This window comes from Gnatocerus cornutus, chromosome 1, assembly GCF_029298725.1.
Source record: "Gnatocerus cornutus isolate USDA-ARS CGAHR chromosome 1, icGnaCorn1.1, whole genome shotgun sequence".
NCBI classification, from domain to species: Eukaryota; Metazoa; Arthropoda; class Insecta; order Coleoptera; family Tenebrionidae; genus Gnatocerus; species Gnatocerus cornutus.
The window spans coordinates 32,338,853-32,358,248 of record NC_142233.1 but is presented as its reverse complement, the minus strand read 5'-3'; the positions used below and the strand labels follow the sequence as shown (position 1 = coordinate 32,358,248).

General features: G+C 34.4%; 3 protein-coding genes across 17 annotated transcripts in view; 2 read left to right on the top strand and 1 right to left on the bottom strand.

Annotated features, from left to right (window-relative positions):
- Ih (hyperpolarization activated cyclic nucleotide gated potassium channel Ih) overlaps nucleotides 1-19,396 on the bottom strand; it is a 98,844-nt gene that overhangs the window by 2,871 nt on the left and 76,577 nt on the right. For 5 of the 15 annotated variants that reach the window (XM_088040637.1, XM_088040659.1, XM_088040682.1 and 2 more), the window contains 9 exons: nucleotides 14,220-14,383; nucleotides 14,035-14,171; nucleotides 10,915-11,058; nucleotides 9,948-10,037; nucleotides 4,919-5,017; nucleotides 4,111-4,260; nucleotides 3,843-4,061; nucleotides 952-1,216; nucleotides 618-906 (listed from right to left, as the gene is read on the bottom strand). In XM_088040637.1, coding sequence (XP_087896763.1) covers nucleotides 618-906; nucleotides 952-1,216; nucleotides 3,843-4,061; nucleotides 4,111-4,260; nucleotides 4,919-5,017; nucleotides 9,948-10,037; nucleotides 10,915-11,058; nucleotides 14,035-14,171; nucleotides 14,220-14,383 — 1,557 coding nt within the window. The remainder of the gene's footprint in view (nucleotides 1-617; nucleotides 907-951; nucleotides 1,217-3,842; nucleotides 4,062-4,110; nucleotides 4,261-4,918; nucleotides 5,018-9,947; nucleotides 10,038-10,914; nucleotides 11,059-14,034; nucleotides 14,172-14,219; nucleotides 14,384-19,396) is intronic. The other 10 variants (XM_088040649.1, XM_088040734.1, XM_088040666.1 and 7 more) reach the window with 8 other exon arrangements.
- LOC148181791 (15-hydroxyprostaglandin dehydrogenase [NAD(+)]-like) lies at nucleotides 16,497-17,924 on the top strand. The gene is made up of 5 exons (XM_088037333.1): nucleotides 16,497-16,638; nucleotides 16,690-16,813; nucleotides 16,859-16,965; nucleotides 17,276-17,610; nucleotides 17,658-17,924. Exons 1-5 carry the CDS (start codon nucleotides 16,540-16,542, stop codon nucleotides 17,788-17,790), a joined length of 798 nt encoding a protein of 265 aa, XP_087893459.1. The 5' UTR covers nucleotides 16,497-16,539; the 3' UTR covers nucleotides 17,791-17,924.
- LOC148181790 (alcohol dehydrogenase 2-like) lies at nucleotides 18,270-19,357 on the top strand. The gene is made up of 5 exons (XM_088049710.1): nucleotides 18,270-18,476; nucleotides 18,521-18,647; nucleotides 18,690-18,796; nucleotides 18,834-19,168; nucleotides 19,213-19,357. The coding sequence occupies exons 1-5, from the start codon at nucleotides 18,270-18,272 to the stop codon at nucleotides 19,340-19,342; spliced, it is 906 nt and encodes a 301-aa protein (XP_087905836.1). The 3' UTR covers nucleotides 19,343-19,357.

The window sequence follows — 19,396 nt, the reverse complement described above, 5'->3', positions numbered from 1 at the left end:
TTAAAAATTCGTTCTTAAATAAAAATAAAATAAAATTCGTCTTGTTTGCTCGATAATCATGCAATTACACATTTGATAAACAAGTCTTAATTAGTATTTTCTCTAAATGTATGTCAAATTACCTTAAAATTAGTTACGGGCCTTAAAATTGTAGGAATTCGTTTTCAAATTGAACGTTTCTAAAATTCGTTTCGTTTGCTCGATAATTTTGTAATTAATCTCAGTTAAGATGCAAGTTGAAATTAGTAATTTTTTCAAATTTGATTGCAATGGCGCTAAAATTAATAAAGTATTTGGAAGTTTTCGGCTCGTTCCCTAAACAAAAACTTTGTCTTCTCTCTGCACTGAACAATATGAACAATATCTGGAATAGCCCCAAGAATTGTGTCGTTTCGGTGAGTTGCTCGCCCGATGGAGTGTTATTTTAAAGTATGACGTGTTTTGTGCAAACAAAAATTCTACGAACATTCAAGGAAGTATGGAAACTGAGAACACAATCACCAATGAAGTGACTCCACAAACAACGAGAATGTGTCGAGAAATGAAATTAGCGCACGGTAAAGAAGCGATGATACAAAAATAATTCAATAAAACCTCCTCGGTTTTCTTATACCAACCAACGCACTGACCTCTCCGCGGCGACAGATTCCATTGTGCGTCGCATTAGTGGATATTGATCAAGAACTGCGTTAAAATGATCAACCGATAGCGAAAATAAGTTGCAATAAGTTTCAGCCCTCACAGAGGCTACTCGTCTCGCATTCGTCAACAAGCAAATTTCGCCGAAATATGAGCCGTCGCTGAGGCTTGTGGCCACCTCTCCGTTTGCCATTACAATATCGACAATACCTTCTTGTATGAAGTACATTTTGGAACCGATGGTTCCCTCTTTTATTATAATATCACCTAAAACAGACATTAAATTGAGTCTCAAGAGTGGAGTTTGCTCACCTGGTTGGAAGACTTCATATTTCAACTTGGTAACGACATCAGAAACAAAATTTGAGTCGGCGTTGGCAAAGAAAGGGACCGACGCCACCAACGATCTGCAGTTGTAGTTGATAACATCTTCGCGGAGTTTCTCCGAGAGTTCGCCCAGGATGCATTCTTCGTCGAAGAATTTCCCTTGATAACGATGTTCGAAGTATTCGGTGATACGTTGCCGCATTTCCCGAGGCAGTTTTCGGTATGCCATGTATTCTTCCACTTGCTTTACCTGTTTGGTGCAGATATTTTATGTGCATAAAAATTGATTGGGCTCGGGCTGCAGTTCTAACAGTAAACTTATATCTAGTTTGAATGGAAGTGGAATTCACAATTTTACATGTTTAATGCAGAAGTGTATTCAACAAAACGAACGATATTGTATTATTATCTCTAATGTTTTCGAAGAAGCAATTTCTATTCCATTTTCGCCTTTTTATGGGCTTATGCCGTCACTGACTTCATTCGCTTGCTGATTAAGGGGCGTAAGTTTTTAGAATCCAGCTTTTCTGGAACGATGGATCTGGTAAAGATCAAAAGTTATGTTTGCGGTATCGTAGATAAAACAGCGAAAAAGCCCCGCGAAACTGACAAGTGAAGCACAACTTCGTCCGGCTCCAAAATCGCCCAATTACAGAGTGTTAGCTACTCTTTTTTTTTCACAATGATGACTATTCTTAGCCACATTAAATAACAAATTTGACACATACATGCAAAAACACAGACGGACAAGCACATAAATACAAAAATATACGATATAAAGCAAAAGCACCGTAAATCCAATACTTTTTACAGAAGCAATGTCATGCGACTTCATATTGTATTTTACATTACCACAGACACGAAAATACAACTAAACATCTCGTACAAACTACACAAAATTCTCTACACAAATCTAAGCTCGTAAATAATATTTACATTTTTTACAGTTTTAAAGAATCAAGCACAATTAATTTTACATATTTTGGTGTTAATTTCACCTTACAATAATTACATGCGTTTTTAGTGCAGGACCATAACTACACATAGCAATGGGCGATCGTAGTAATGTGGTCAAAATGTTGGTAGCCCTGATTCTGATTTTTAATATTGATTTGCTGGCAGTAGTGCCATCGAGACACTTTGATACCGCGCTGCTAACATGTAAAAAAAGCATTTTTTTTGCAGTATAATTATGCAATTAGTCATAAAAAACAGAATTCATTGATTGGCTGGCTTGTCTTGATCAAAGCAGTTTTTATAACAAAAAACACACTCAAACATTCAGCTCGATTGTAACTTTTCATTCGTTGGCTAGATGTTCAAAACTGTTGCCTACTGGACAAAATCCTTAACTAATGAAATCGTGTAAAAATAATACATTGTTCCCTTTTGGTCTACAATTTTGGAATTAGGTAGAATTAATAAGCAATTTTAAATTAGTAATTTTCTCAAATTTGAAAGCAAGGGCCTTAAAATTACCATTTTCATAAAAAAATATTTTCGTTCTCAAAATAAAAAATTCAATTTTTTTTTTACTCTAGCATTTTGCAACTGAGCGGAATTAATAAGCAAGTCTAAATTAATAATGTTCCCGAGTCTGAAGGCAAAAGCAGTGGAATTACCAAAGTTACAGGTCTTCATAAAAAAATATGAAAAAGTTTACTTCGTCTCGTAATAAAAATTAAAAAAAAAAATCCTTTTGCTCTAATATTTTGCAATTAGACGCAATTAATAAAAATGTCTAAATTAGTAATTTAATTACGTAAAAATTACCAAAGTTACAGGTTTCAATAAAATTATTGAAATATTCAGTTTGTTTTCGAAACAAAAATTTCTAAAATTATTTTTTTTGGCTCTATAATTTTTTTTTAATTTGGCACAATTAATAAATAGTTCTAAATTAGAAATAGTCACGAGTCTGAATGCAAAAGCTTTAAAATTACCAAAATTACAGGTCCTAAAAAAAATATAAAAAAGCTTAGTTCGTTTAAAAAAATCCCTTTTGCTCTAATATTCTGCAATTGGATGTAATTAATAAAAATATCAAAATTAGGAATTTACCCAAATTTGATAGGAAAGTTTCAGGTCTCAATAAAAAAATTTAAAAAATTCAGTTGGTTCTCGAAATAAAAATTTCTAAAATTTTTCTTTGTCTCCATAATTTTTAATTTTTGTAATTTTTAATTTATGAAAAAGTTAGAAGCAATTAATTAATAAGAATGTCTGAATCAGAAATTTCTCAAAATAAAGTTAAAATTACATTAGAATTAGCAGAGTTAAAGGCCATAAAAATTTTTTTGAAAAATTTCAGTTCGTTCTCAAAATAAAAGTTTCTAAAATTTTTATCTATTGCTCTATTAATTTGCAAATAAACGCAGTTAATAAGAATGTATATGTAATTTTTAAAATTTCCCAAATTTTTATTAATTTCGTTCAAAATGGTGGATGCGCCAAATATTTTGTTGCCACTTTAGAATGGGCAAATTGTTCCAGATTTCAAGCCAGAATGTCCAAAGCTTAAAATAAAATTTTTATTTTTATATTTTGAATAGTTCAAGTTAAATTTACCAACACAACTAAAAAAACTATGATAACAAGGCGCCAGTCATCTTATGTAGTATGTGCAATTATGTTTTTAAAATAACCAAAATAAGTTTAACGATAATACAGCAATTAGCAGGGAATTTCCATTTAATCAAAATAAAAACAAACTTAGCACAGTTTACATAATAGGCCATCTAATCGCGTTTTTGACCACACCACTAGGTCAGTGTCCATGATGCAACACTTCCTATTCCATTAAATAAAAAACTGACTGCACCATGCATTTACAATCCACAACATAGCAAAACCGCAGCCACCGGAGCCATATTTACCTTTTCCCGGTACTGTCTTCTCGACGAATCCAAACTTTGGATGAGGTTGGTGGCGTGACCGAGGAACAGGGCGTAACATGTGGCACCAGATATCATAGACAACATTGTTAACCACATATCTGTTAACGATTGGGGTGGAAATCGGCCGTAACCAATACACAGCATGTGTGACATCGCTTTGAATAAGGCCCAAGAGTATTGCTCAAGCCAAAATGCTTCCTGAAACGATCAATTGTAGTTGATTGAAGGAGGGTGGTAAAGTAGTAACCTGTAATTCGTTGATGGCAACCCAAGAGTTCGGGGGGAATCCCTGGAGCATGGGGACGAGGAATTGAAGGCAACCAGACCAGTGTCCAATCAGCAGCATCATACATATAAGGTTGAATATCCGCATGAAAACACTTGCCATATTTAAAAACTGTAACATGACGTCTTAATTAACTATTCATTCTATTTCGTGACAAAGTCTAAGACAAGAGATCTTGTGTTAGACGTAACTACAATAAACGTGTTAAAATTGCATTGCTGTAACACAAAAAACAACGAAAACGGTGTAAAAGAAACGAAGAAGCGTTGTCTCCTTTGTCAGTCTAGGGAGCTGATAACCGAAAAATAGCCTCAAGCCAGTTCAAAGCAGTGCCTTAATAAAAAGCACAAGCAACTGTAATGGTAAAAAGCATGTGGTTTTCATTGAAGTAAAGTGAGCTAAAATTCTATGTACCCAGCACCTCAAACCAAACAAATAATATTATTTACTGTACAACGCTATCAACTGTCACGTTTAAACATGTTGTAATAATTGGGACAAAACGTAAAAAAAGTGTTGAAGCACTAGTCACTACGGCACCTCCTAACTTACCTTCAACGTCATGCACCTTGGTGCTATTTTTCAGAGACCAAGTGTCCCATTAAACGGGACACAATAGTCTGCTGAAACGCAAAACATGCAAAGCTAAGGGTGGGTTTGGAAAAAGCGGGTTAAAACATGTTGTAATCCGTGGATCGTGGGCCTAGGCGGAAGCAGAGGCGCCGCGGGTCGGTCATGCGCAATGCCAAGCAAGCCCAAAGCGGGTTACCTTAAAGATGAGATTGCTTTTGGTGTAATTAGACTTGTTGAGGTCCGAACTGAGGCGCCCCCTTCGTTCCGTTCGCTTTTTTTGGAGATTCTGCAAGATCTAGAAAAAGCGAAGAACACAAGGTAGTAGAGAAAAGCGTGGCACACTAGATTCCAGAAGAACGACTTAAATAGAAAGAGAGCATGAAAGTTAGTAGATTACAGTCGGTGAATAGAACAGAGTGCAGTGCGAAGCTAACATGGACAGAGCGACATGCCACCACGACGACGACGATGACAGACTCATACAAGCTTGGACGAGAACCAATGGATGATATGAATGTCTCGTACATTTCGTTTTTGCACAGGGAATTCCCATAGAAAAAAGGATTTCTCAAAAATCTTCTTATCTGGGCTTCAAACTTGTCTTAAAGGAACGATTGAAGCGTCCATTGAACAAACAAAAGCATTAGCTTAGTCTAATATCAAGTTTCAAGGTACTGAAAAAATGGTGGATGCGCCACACTTATTAAATTAGTACTTTATTCTCTATAGTTCTATTGTTTTGCAATTATACGCAATTAATAAAAATGCCAATATTAGAAGTTTCTCCAAATTTGATTAGGATTACGTTAAAATTAACAGAGTAAAATGCTAATTTTTAGATATTTTTTAAAATATTTCTAACATGTGCTCTCTTTTGCTCCATAATTTTGCAATCGGGCAAAATTAATAATCAAGCCTGAGTTAGTAATCCTGCAAAGTCTGAATGCGATAGCGTTAAATTCTGGGGCTTTAATAAAAAATATTGCCAAATTTAAGTTTGCTCTAAAACAAAAAAATTCTTAAATTTTTCTCTTTTGCACCATAATTTTGCAATTTTCGACAATTATTAAGCAAGTCTGAATTAGTATTCCTTCCAAATCTGAGTGCAATAGCATTAAAATTGCTAGAGTTACAGGTCCTAATAAAAAATGATGAAACAATTGAGTTCGCTCTCAAAATAAAAATTCTAAAATTTTTGTCTTTTGCACCAAAATTTTGCAATTAAGTAAAATTAATAAGCAGGTTTAAATTAGTATTATTAGTATTATTAAAATTATCCGAGTTAAAGGTCTTAAAAAAATTGAAAAATTTTTGTTCGTTCTCAAGATAAAAATTTCCAAAGTTTTTTTCTTTTGTTCCATAATTCTAAAATTTTGTACAATTAGTAAGCAAGTTTAACTTAATAATATTCCCAAGTTTTTAGAATTAAATAGCATTAAAATTAATTGATGAAAAATTGAGTTCGTTTTCAAAATATAAATTTCTATTTTTTTCTTTTTTGGTCTATAATTTTGTAATTAGACGCAATTAATAAGAATGCCGAAATTAGGTATTTCTTAAAATTTGATTGGAATTACGTTACAGTTATAGGTCTTAATAAAAAATGGTGAAAATTTTTTGTTCCTTCTCAAAATAAATTTTTTTTTTCTTTTGTTCCAAAAAGTTCTAATTTTGTAATTGGATACTAAATAAAGAATCAAGAAAATAAAAGTTAGTAATTTCCCCAAATCTGGTTCCAATGACATTAAAGTTACCACAATTACAAGCTTGAATGAAATTGTTGGGAGTTTCCGGATTTATTTTAAAATTAAAAATTTCTAAAGTTTGTCTTAATTGCTACAGAATTTTTTAATTAAACACAATTAATAAGGAGGTCCAAATTAGTACATTCTCCAAAATTGATTCAAATGATGCAAAAATTATTACAGTAATGCAAAATTTTGAAGGATTTCAATTGGTCCTAAAATAAAATTTTTTAAAATTTGCCTCGTTTGATTCATAATTTTGCAATTTATTTACAATTAATAAGCAAATCTAAATTAGTAATTGTCCTAAATTTGATTGGAATTGCGTTAAAATTATTGTATGTATGTTAGTTATGGGCAATAATCTTGGCGGTTTTTGCATCGTAGTCAGAAAAAAATATATGTAAAATTTATTTCTTTTGCTCTATAATTTTGCAATTAGAGACAATTTTTTATGAGCAATTTCTCCAAAAATGATTGGAATTGAGCTAAAAATAGGATGATTAAGGAAGTAATAAAATATTATAGTTTGCCGTATAATTTTACAATTAGACACAACTAGAGTGAAAAACTAAATTACTAATTTCCGCTTTGCCCAATTACAAAATTTGTAACAGACGAATTTTAAAAATTGTAATTTTTCGCGGAACCAAACATTGGGTGGTATTAATAAAAACTAGCAATTGCTTATACTTACGATTTTATAAGTAAATACTTATATTGGTATTAAAGTTTTAGCAATTAGTGATGCTTTTTAGCATAAGCTTTTGCTTGTAGTAAGTACTTACAAGCATAAACTACCATATGTATTAATAAAAACTAGTAGATACTTAATGCTATAAGTAAATACTTATAAATTTATCAGTTTGCTCATCAGCGTGCTGATGCACTGGTATTCAAGATGTTTTGTAAATTATGAGAAGTAAAAACATATAAAACCCGAAGAGAAGACCTTTCAGAACGTGAATTCATAAAATTGTACCGATTTTTATCCCATCACATTCAATGGATGGTTAAACATTTTTTGGGAAAACATGATGGAGAAAACTAGTAGAAAAGCCCTTAATTCATTCGAACAAATGATTTTTTTTAACGATATACGGCGAACCGTGGTAAAATTTACATTTGTAAAATTCTTTGACATTTTTTAAGCGGAAACGAGTTTTCAAGTTTCCAACTAGGTGTCGGGGAAGATGTTGGGAATAGCTAACCTACGGTTTCAAAATATTCTAAATATTTCTTAGCATTTTGGAATAGATGTCGGGATTTAATAAATATGTAGGTATTCAATTCCACTACGATTAATTTGTTCAAACTTTAACTTTTAAAGGCTCCGAAATCACTCAAAAATAAATAATTGGCTGCTAGGCAACTACTTCTTTTGGTTATAAGTAACTTATAATCCATAATATTTAATGATTTAATAATTTATTAATTAATATTTTCATTTAAAACTCATAGAGAATAACAATATTTTTCAAATATATTGCAGCTTAAATTTGTAACAATTAACATTTACTAAATAATAAAAATAATAATTGTATTATAGTAGACCTATGTCTAAGCACTTCCTAAAAAACCACTAACATTTACTAGTAAATATTAGCAACAAGTACCTTCTTATTATTAATACGGATTTAAGTAATTGCTTTTACTACTTGCTAATGCTAAAAAGTAGAAGCAAATGCTAGTAAGCATTTACTAGTTTTTATTAATACCACCCAATGTGCAATTCTTATATTTTTAATGCTACAGTGACGAAATTTGACAAGGTTACTGCTTTTGACATGCTTATTAATCGTGCTCAATTCCAATTACAAACATCTAGAGCAAAAGACACAAATTTTAGAGATTTTTATTATTATTTAAAGATCCACCCATTCTTCACAACAAGATGGAGAATTGTAGTTGAAATCGGATTAAAACCCAAAAAAGAATTCGTTGATTGGCTGGCATTGTCTTTACTAAAACAGTTTTTCTAAGAAAAAACAGTCTCAAACATCCAGCTCGATCGTAAATGCTCATTCATTGGCTAGATGTTCAAAACCGTTCCTTATTGGACAAATTTCTTAACAAATTAAATCGTGATAAAAGATGAAACAATTCATTGGATGCTGATAACGATAACAAAATCGCTCAAAACAAAAGAAATCGAGCTATGGATTTATTGCGTAACTTTCTCATGGTCTCAACGCAAAAAAGAATTAATTGATTCTCTCGCATTTTCGTTATCAATGCAGTTTTTATAACAAAAAACGCATCCAAATATCCAGCACGATCGTAACTTTGCATTCATTGGTTCGATGTCCAAAACTGTTTTTGATTGGACAAATTTCTAAGCCAATTAAATTATGTACAAAAAAAGAATGAATTCATTGAACGTTGATAACAGAATCGTACGAAGCAAAAGAAAGCGAGCCTTGGATTTTTGGCAGTTTGAGATAAAGCATTGACTTCAGTGATAGAAAACAGTACTACCAACTCAGAAACAGACGCTTCAATTCAGTGGAGCCACTTTCTCACTTAACTGGCAATAAAATTCCCTGTGCTGTTATAGTCGATAAAGAAGCCGATAACAGCTGTCGGATTTATAAAATGGAATTAAGTCGTTTTATTATTGTACCAAATTATATCTATTTTAGATTAATCTACATTTATAATTCTAACGTGATAAACAAAAAATTCCTAGCATGCAATTCTAGTAAACTCCATGCTACAACTTTTTCAAATTTTTGGTTTGCTCTTAAGTATATTTTTCATTAAATTTTAACAGTTCCTCCATGTTTAATAATTTCACGTAATTTTTAAGTGAGTATTTATGTGCTTTGATTAAGTTTGTTTTATTTGTTGTTGAAAAGGTTCTCTACAGCAAGTAGCAATGGAGAGTCGGGTGCGTCGAGCGTGCAAAGAGGGAACAGTGAGAAAATCACGTGAAACTTACAAATTGTCAAGGAACTGCAGAAAAAAGAACAAAAGAAGAATAGTAAAACGGAATTGGTAGAATATAAATATACAATGTAGTGGTTTTTGGAAAGTGACGTGTGAAAGTATACCTACCAATGATCAAAAATGAAATTAGTGTGTCTATATGTCGTCTATTCAGTCTAACATAGAACATCAAAAAACTTACTTAAGCGCAGATGTGTCTCAATGATAATTTATCGATTTGGCTACCAGCTTATGACCATACTATAACGTGCTTGCAAATACCGAGCAAAGAACTAGGAGGATGTTGTGCATTTGATACCTATAGGGTCGTGGATTCTACAAGCTCAAGGAAGAGGGAAGAAAAAACCGACGATGGAACGTATTCAAATGCACAACAGACGATGTGATCAACAAATACTAACGTCAACGACAACGCGCTAACATCGACATTCCCACGTCCGAGCTACCGTCACAGCACACGGTGTCGATCACTCGGAGTTTAAAAAAACGGACAGACAGGCAGACAGACAGACAGAAAGAGTTTTGAAGCACCTCGGTAGTCCTGTCTCTAGGTGGAAGGATTGGGGTACCGTCGGGAGCGTACTCTGCCTGTCGCCCAGGCGGGTGCTGGTACATAGGTATCTGCGCAGCCCAAACACTTCTATTTGTATATTCGGAAAAGGCAGCCAATAAGCAGAAATCGCCATGTCACACAACGACAAACCACATGCAAGCTCCTTGCATGTGATCTGCTGCACACGTTCTGTGACGGGATATGACTTGAAAAAATAGTCGTGTTAGATCGATGTTTGTATTCTGTGTGGTTTGTAATTTTGTGTCTTTAGTTAAAAAAACAGAAAGGAAATGAAACTTGTTCAGATCTAATCAAACTATTTAGTTCTATAGTAGCTGTAGAAGAGTTCATCTAGATAGAGCTCGAGCTTGAAAGGGCGCCTGTGGAGGCGCCCTTTCTGTACTAAATTTTCGTGTTTTTCGTTTAGGGAAAGACTGAGGAGCTAAGGCTCGGACTATGCGCTTTGGAATTAAACATCTGTCTGCATTTAGACGCATGATCCGAGCCCTCGAGGAGCTTGTATCGAAGACAATATTGTAAGCTGGAAAGTGCAAACTGTAACAATGAGAGGGTGCTGTAAAATAGCAAACTTAGCCTCATTCCAAGCGCGCCTGAGCTTGTTGCGGAAGCCCAAAGCTCACAATATAATTCCTGCTTTCGCCTCCCTAATCTCCCACTTGAAATTTTATTCGAATCTAAAAACACCTTTCAATTTGATAGCGGATTCCATCTCAAAAATTGAAAGATCTTTTTAGAGGACTCTCTTATATTTAAGTTAAAAAACGAAAACAACTCGAAATTAAATCAAACTTCATTAATAAAACTTGATGGGACGTTAATTTGTCTCCATAAAGTTTCATTACTGACAAGGCAATGAAATGGACTGTTCACAATGCGTGAAAGCATGTGCGCTTCAGTGGCTACCACGAAAGCAATCCTACTTACATAAACTTCTTCCCATTGACTGACGTATCTAACAAGACGGGATAATCGCAGCAAACGCACCAAGGATAACAACTTCGCGAGTCGCAAGATTCGTAGGGCGCGACCCGCGTGAAGAATCTGGAAACTGTCGCCATAATCCTGGAACAGAAGGGTTAAAAGCCTCGGTAATTCGCTAATGTACTACAACACTCAGTGATCTACAAGAAATAACATTAACAGTCATGGACAGGTCAATAACCAATGATCCACATGCTTACTAGGGATTTTCAATATTAGACCCAGTTGGGCCATTATTGAAATCTAACATGTAAATATAGACCTGATGATATGATAACATATGTTGGATTGGTGTCAATATTTGATAGGTTCGGAGGGCTAATCTCACAAATTAAATTGTATCTTGTTTGTTTAGGAATTAGTGCGGTTGGCGCTCAAAAATCATTTTTAGAGAGTCAGTTTCTGACGTTTATTTTGGGGTCATTCCAAGTGGAATCTCAGATCCGCGAGGAAAGCGAGCTTAATTCCTGCAATTAATTCCGTTTCCTCAAGGAACGAATTTAAAAATTTGTGAGGAATACAAACTAAGTTATAATAAATTTCTAAAGTGAGAATATCCGAAGAAAATATCGAAGTCAAAAAGTCGTAAAAACCAATCGAAATAACCGAATCTGAAGAATCAAAACATCAAAAAACATTAGAATTCGGGAATTCGGAGAACTGAAAAAATTCCAAAAATATGCATTGAGAGGATGTGACGGCTCTAAGAAATTTCTAGGGATTTGGGGGATCTTCAAAAATCTACAAAAAATTAGAGATGAAAACTGCGAAAAAAAAAATGGAAATGTAGAGAAACTAAAAACTCGAGAATGTTTTGAATACGAAAAATCAAAATAAATCCGAAGAATTTAAGATTTAATAGTTTTAAAGGATATAAGGACGAAGTAGGATGTATATGTCGATGTTAAAAGGTGGTAAAAATCCAAGGAATTCGATGAAACTAAAAGATTTCAAGCCTCTAAGAAATTCTGTTTGACGACTCTAAGAAATTTCATGGATTTGGGGGACCTACAAGAATCTACAAAAAATTAGACAAGATAGAAACTAATAAAAATAATTTTAAATTTAAAAAAATTTAAAAAAAAAATATAGAGAACCTCAAAACTCGAGAATATTAAATTATGAAAAATCAAAAAGATTTAAAGAATTTAAGTAATAGTTTTTTAAGTAATAGTTTTAATAAAGCAAAAATAAAGTGGTCAAAGGATCTATACAATGCATCATAAAAATATAGCAGAAACTGGGAAAGCCTAAGAAAAATCTAGAAAAGATTCGAGTTGACGGAATAAACAATATAATACTAGATAAATAATAAAAATAAAATCTTATAGAAATACAACAGAAACTGGAAAAGCCTCAAAAGCGAAAAGTTTGAAAAATCTAAATAATCGAATCCACGGAATTTAAAGAATAAAAAAAAAATTAAAACTTGGAAAATTCACAAATTTAAAGAGTTATTAGAGTACGAATTTAAAGGATTAAACGGATATAAGAAATTTCGACATCTAATTAGGAATTTCAAGGATTAGAAGAATGTACAAGGATCTATAAAAAATCCAAAGATGGAAACTTCTAACAACCATTTATAAATTTAAAAAATGTAGAAAATTTAAAAACTCGAGAATCAAAAAAATCTGAAGAAGGTTTAAAAGCTTAAACAGATCTAATAAATTTAAATTACCCGAAAGAGCAAAAATAAAGTAGTTAAAGCAATTAAAAAATCCACAGAATTTCATAGGAATCTTAAGAATTTTGAAAATCTGAGGAAACTGAAGGATTTAGACAATATAGGAAAAATCTAGTATAAATAAAATATATATAATATAGAATATACAATATAGAATATAGAATATAGGAATAAAAACCCCACAGAAATACAAACAATAGAATCGTAAGGATTTTGAGAAGCTAAGGATACTGAAGGATTTAAAGAATATAATGCAGGAATAACAACCCCATAGAAATACAGAAATACAACAGAAACTGAAAAAACCTAAGAAGCGATAAGTTCAAAAAAATCTAAAAATTAACAGAATTTACAGAGAATCTGTTGATTCGGAAAACTCGAGAAAGTGCAGACACCCCAGAAAACTACAAAAAACGAAAATGTAGAAGATTTAAATCATAAATTGACTCACACAAAGCATTTTTAAGAAAAAGATGTGAAAGAAATATTTTTGTAAGAACTGAGAATAGAAATAATTCAATCAAATCTGTACATACACCCAAGAAGAAAATGCGTGAAAGAAAAGGTGTAGAGTACGATTTTAAACATTAAAAATAAAATATTTAATAAAAATGAAGGGGAATTAATTTGATAAATAGAAGGTAAAAGTCCAGTTCCCCGAAAAATATTTTAAGAATTTGTAGAAAATCTGGGATAATGATAAGGACGCTCGCCATCTGACTGAAAGTTTAGAAGGTCAAGACTTCAAGATAACTTTCTTCGAAAAATCATTAACTGAATTTTAAGCTTAATTAGACGAACAGATTAAACAATATCGAGCGACCTCGACCCCTAATTAAAAGAAATATTTACTTATGAATAAACCGACTTTCTTGGCCGCTCTCTAACGAAAACATGCCATCCCAAATGCCCGTCAAAATGCAACAATGAAATGTAAATATAAGCCACATAATTCTGTGTACAAACTGAATAATATTTAGACAGCGGCAACATCTTGAACTTAACCTTCAGTTTGATCTTCATATCGTAACGATATGCGCGAAGCTATAAATACCGCCTCGAATGTAAAGAGTTTTAGGTGTTGATTCAGAAATACATAGACGCTGAAACTCCTGTTAACTGTAAAGAACAGAATGAAAAGTAATTAACAGTAAAGCTGGCGTGTTTATAAAATTTTTGTTAGTCCATTACCGATTTTATCTTTTATCAGGTGATTAATGTTGATTCTCTCGTAAAAGCAGCGTTTGAAATAAGTTTTCAGTTTATGATTCATCAGGAAAAGTACGCGTTTAACGTAATGGCATCTTCTAACGTGGTCTTATATTTGCATCTTACACCAACCAACATCCATCGCTCTTAAATTAAACTCCACTTACTTGATTAAATATAAGAAAAATATAATCTAAAGGGATGGACGAGATGAGGTCGAGGAAAAACCACGTCCTCAAGTAGTGTTTGGCTATCAATTTCGGGTCCAAAATGACCTGCTCAGCGTTATCTTGCTGCATTATCCCTGGAATAGTTACGTTAGTTGTAAATTTTAACATACAAAGAGACTCACCTGTTCTAAAATTGACTACAATATCAATTAGGAATATTGTATCGGACAGACAGTTAAAGGCAATCCAGCGGGTGCTCAAGTCGTCGTTGAAAAAACTTATAGCCACTGGTAGAATTATGAGGTTGGCCACTAACAACAGGAGCATACATAAGTCCCAGTAAAACCTGAAAAAGAAGACGAATTGAAGAAGTTTTCACTATGACATTTATTCTACATTCTCTTCCTCCCGTATAGTTATTTACGAGCTTATTCGGGCTTTAGTATGATGCTCAGAGCGGAAACGGAAAGTGGACAAATATTCCTAAATATTCTTTCATTTTCAGCTTATTTTCTGGCAATTTTAAATATTTAAAATAATTTTTAATTGGCCAAAATCTGAGGAACTGGAGACTAAAATAAACACAACTCGTCTTATTTTGTTTTTCTTTCTCGGTTTTGCAGTTTTATAATTATTTTCTTTTCGATTTTTGTTTAATTCTCAAGTATATACCTACATACGTAAAATAAACATTTGCTGAAAGTATAAAATTTTATATTGATATTAAAATATTAAATTTATTAATTAAAAAACAAAATCCGCTCTTTTTGGGACAGGAAATCCTTTTTTTATTGAAGAAAAAAGATCTAAAAGTTCAATTTCAATTTTCGAGTTATTTGGTAACCGGATTTCAGATGTAGAGGTTTTTTTAGTTAAATATTTTTTTATCTTCTAATTTTATTTTTCAAGTTACTCGTTTTCCAGATTCACAGATTTCATTTTTTTTTATTCTCGGGTTTTCATTTTTCTTCTGTTGCTAATTTTCCAGGTTTGTAAGTTTACAAGTTTTCAAGATTTTGGACTTTCCGGTTCATATAAATTTTATGTGCCGCTTTTATCGGACTTTTTTGAATCCGTAAAAAGCCACTTTATGGGATTAGTACCTCAATAGTTTATTTATTTAGTTAATTGTCGCGTTCTTGAGGCAATAATATTCAATTTTTTGTTGATATTTTGCTAGCTTCTGAGGTTTAATTACGCCGATTAAGATGGTCTGCTAGGTGGCCTCCGGAATTCTGTGGATCTCACTATTTTCGCGGACCTCGCTTTTCCGTGGCGTTGGATATTAATTTAGAATTGCTTATTTATTATACTATGAAACAAAGAAGGTCTGGATCCACGAAAAAAGCGAGATCAACAGAATTCTGAGAGCCACTTGGTTAATTGAATTTTGTCATTTAACATTTAGCAAAGAAAGTTTTAAGAAAACTCCACATTTTGTCTTTTTCGATATTAGAAACTCTGCTAGAAATAATTACGCAAGGCAAAATAAATTGATTTGAATCCGTAAAAACCACTTTATCGGACTACAGTTTATAATTGTCGCGTTCTTGAGGCAATAATATTCAATTTTTGGGTTGATATTTTGCTAGCTTCTGAATTTAATTGCGCCAATGAAGATCTATTATAATAAATTCCTAGAACTTTATTAATTAAACAGATTTTCTGGAAAATCCTCAGATCTCTGTTCCACATTATAACAAGTCCAAATACATTCCTCTTCCAGACGAAAAATGAAAATTAGATTACGGTAAATGAGATCACAGAGGCAGAGAACTCCAACTTAACGAGATTACCACAAAACGTCCCACGACAACAATGGCTGTACATACGAATTGAAAACTTTATTCCAATGTCAGTGGAAGCTGACACTCCATTGTCGTTTTGTCGAATTGAAAATTCCTCCACATTGAAGAATTTTTAAGTTGTAAGAAGTAATCACTCACAGTGACAAGGGCAGAGATATCGCATTCATTTCAAAATTATTAATGCATCCAATAAATCTATAAAAAAAATTATCTGAACTGGGCGGCTTCTGACCCGTCATTTCTTCAGATAAGGTAGATTAACAGCAGTGGTAATTTAGAAGGTTTATCGGCGCATATGGCGCTGATTATAACACTAATCGTGCTATTTTTTTGATAATTAAAAATAAGCTAGAAGAATTGAGATGTTAAATTTAAGATGTGGCAATCATCGAAAAATATTTGCTTGCGACATTCGCACTAATCAATATTATGTTTCCAGGAATCTAAACACTAAACGATTGCGAATCTAAAAATATCTCCTCTTCTCTGCTTTTTTGTTTGCGGATACAGCCAATCTGCAACTTCTTCATCCTCAACATTGACAGTCCGTATCTGCGAAATTAGCCGTAATCTCTCCCCTTTAGCCACACATTTATTAATTCCTCCTCTTTCAACTGTTTTATCACTTTAGAGCCCGATATAAATATCCGCGTGTCGCTCGTTCTGCTCATTTAAGTGAACGACACCGCGCAACATGGTCTACGACATTAAAGGTAAAATCGCTCTGGTCACCGGCGCTTCCGCTGGCATCGGTCTGGCGTACGTCAAAGAGCTTCTTCACAACGGCGCCAAGGTACTGTTTCTCCCTTAAAAAAAAACATCCCTAAAACTCGATTAACACTAGGGCGTGACCATCGCCGACAAAGACGCCGCGAAGGGCGAAGAAGAAACCAAGAAACTCAACAACGAGTTTGGCAACAAAGTCATTTTTGTACACACCGACGTCACAGTTGCGGAGCAACTTGAAGGTTGGTTTGGTAAAAAGAAGTTTGTGAACTAATTCGCGGTTTCAGCTGCTTTTAAGAAGACAATTAACCATTGGAAAGGCCTTGACATTGTTATAAACAACGCGGGGATCATGAACGACGCGCACTGGGAGCTGCAAATTGCCATCAATTGCGTAAGTTTTTAGTGTGGAAAAATTAGTGCCGATTCTGGTTTATTGGAAACTGATTAATAGAGGCGGTGAAATAGATCCGTTTTAAAATTGATAAATTAAATTATGAAGGATACAAATTAGGCTCACTGTTTTGTTACTCCCAGGGGGCTGTTTCAGGCCGCGAATTTCATTAGTTATTGTACAATATTTTATTGATCGAGGGCGGGAAGCAACAATACGTTTTAAAGTCTTTGTATTGGCTTAATACATTAACTAGAGAATAAGCTGTGACACCCGGAAAATGGCTTAAACCGCCCCCACAATTTTTTAGAACCACGTGGTTCGCGGCAGTCTCCTCGCCATAAAGTACCTCGGCAGGAACAACGGCGGCAAAGGCGGCGTCGTCGTCAACATCGCCTCGATCCTCGGTCTCCAAGAACTCGCCGGTTGTCCCATTTACGTGGGCACCAAGCACTTCGTCGTGGGTTTGGACCGTTCCTTCGGGACCCCCTTCTGGTACGACCTCACCGGAATCCAATTCCTGACCATGTGTCCTGGAGTCACCGATACTCCTTTGATTTCTGACGCCGCGAAGTGGGCGTTACCAGGATTTGCTAATCTCCCTCAAGAACTCGCTGGTGGACTTGGCGCTTTGCCACCTCAACCGTTAGTTGGAAATGCGGTTTTTGTGATATGATAATGTGTTTTTTTAGGGCGGAGAGTGTGGCTAAAGGGATGATTACGTTGATCACGACAGGGGAAAATGGAAGTGTTTGGGTTGCTGAAGGTGGTCAGCCCGTTTATGAAGTGGCTATTCCGGAAAGGCAGACTTTGCGTAAGAAGTAGTTGGAGCGGAAGTTCTGTTGAATAGTTTATAATAATTATTAAGCAAGTTCGCTAATTTGTCAATTATTTTCTCTGTATTTTCAGACGGTTTTACCGAGTATTCGCTTCTTTTATCAATAAATTTCTATACTTAAGAGTGAGATTTTTAGTTTTTCCACAAAAAAAACAAAATTAAATTAAAAATTCTTTATTGCTTAAAAACTCTTAAAAACTCTAATCTTCAAGATTTACAGTCTTAAACTTCCGTAAAATTTTAACAACAGTCTTAAGATTTCCAACATCGCTTATTGCCACATTTTTGCTGCTCCTCCTCTAGGACCCTGCGGATTATTTAAAATTCCCGAACAATATTTGCCGCTTTCCAGAATTATCCAGGATCCTCCAGAACTGTCTCAAACTCTTGGTCCTATTCGCGTTCTTCGATTTTAGGCGGCCGCGCTCCAAACTGTCACAACATTTGTGTCTTTCAGCGACTAATCATGGCTTTGACAACAATTTTAAAGCAGTGCCAGACTCATTTATTTGTCAAATTCTTAGTACCCAAAACAGCCCCCTTGACACCTTTTTTGAACCGAAGGTCCACTTGTTCCGGTTCCTCGGGCCAAGACAAAGTCGCGTTGATCACCGGAGGATCCGTGGGTATCGGCTATGAATGTGCGAAGTCCCTTTTGGAAAACAAAGCCAAGGTAATGTTGGAAAACGCTACACTCTCATTCTAACCCCATAAAAGGGCGTCGTTTTAGGCGACATTCGGGTGAAAGACGGCAAGAGAGTTGCGAAGGAGTTCAACTCGAAATTCGGCGCAAATAAAGCGCACTTTTTGAAATGTGACGTGACGAAGAAGCGTGAATTTGAAGGTAAAGAAAACCTTAAATTTCAAAGTACAGTGGACTTTACAGCGATGTTTAAATTCGCGCTTGATAAGTACAAGCAGTTGGACATTGTGGTGAACAACGCGGGGCTCCTCCAAGACAAGAATTGGTCTTTGGAAATCGACGTCAACGTGGTAATACAAAAACTGAGCTTTTCGTTACCGAAAGTAGAAAGGTGTAGTTGAAGGTACTTTACTCGGATTCCATTACATGGGAAAGCATCAGGAACACAAAGGCGGCGTCATTGTTAACGTGGCTTCCATCTACGGGCTACAACAAGCCTACGCCTGTCCTGTATACAACGGTACAAAGGGCTTCGGTATTCGTTTCAGCGAAGCAATGTCACATGAGCATTATGAATCATTAACTGGAGTTAAAGTTTTAACAATGTGCCCCGGCATTACCGATACTAACATGATTGATGAATCTGCCCAATATGGCCTGGAAGGTTTCTGCAATGTGGGGCAATTGTTAAGCGAGGCCTTAGCGAGTTTACCGATCCAACCGTAAGAAAACGACAATTTTTGTTTAATTTCACACATTTTGACAGAGGGAAAGCCTGCGGCGACTGCTTAATAAAGATGCTGAGCTCCAACGAAAACGGCAGCATTTGGGTCATCGAAGAGAGCGAATGCTACAAAGTCAAGCTCCCGGACCGCCACACTCTTCGAGTTAAATAAAATCTTAAATCAATAAAATTCTGTGACACTTCCATTGTCATTTTGGTCATGCCT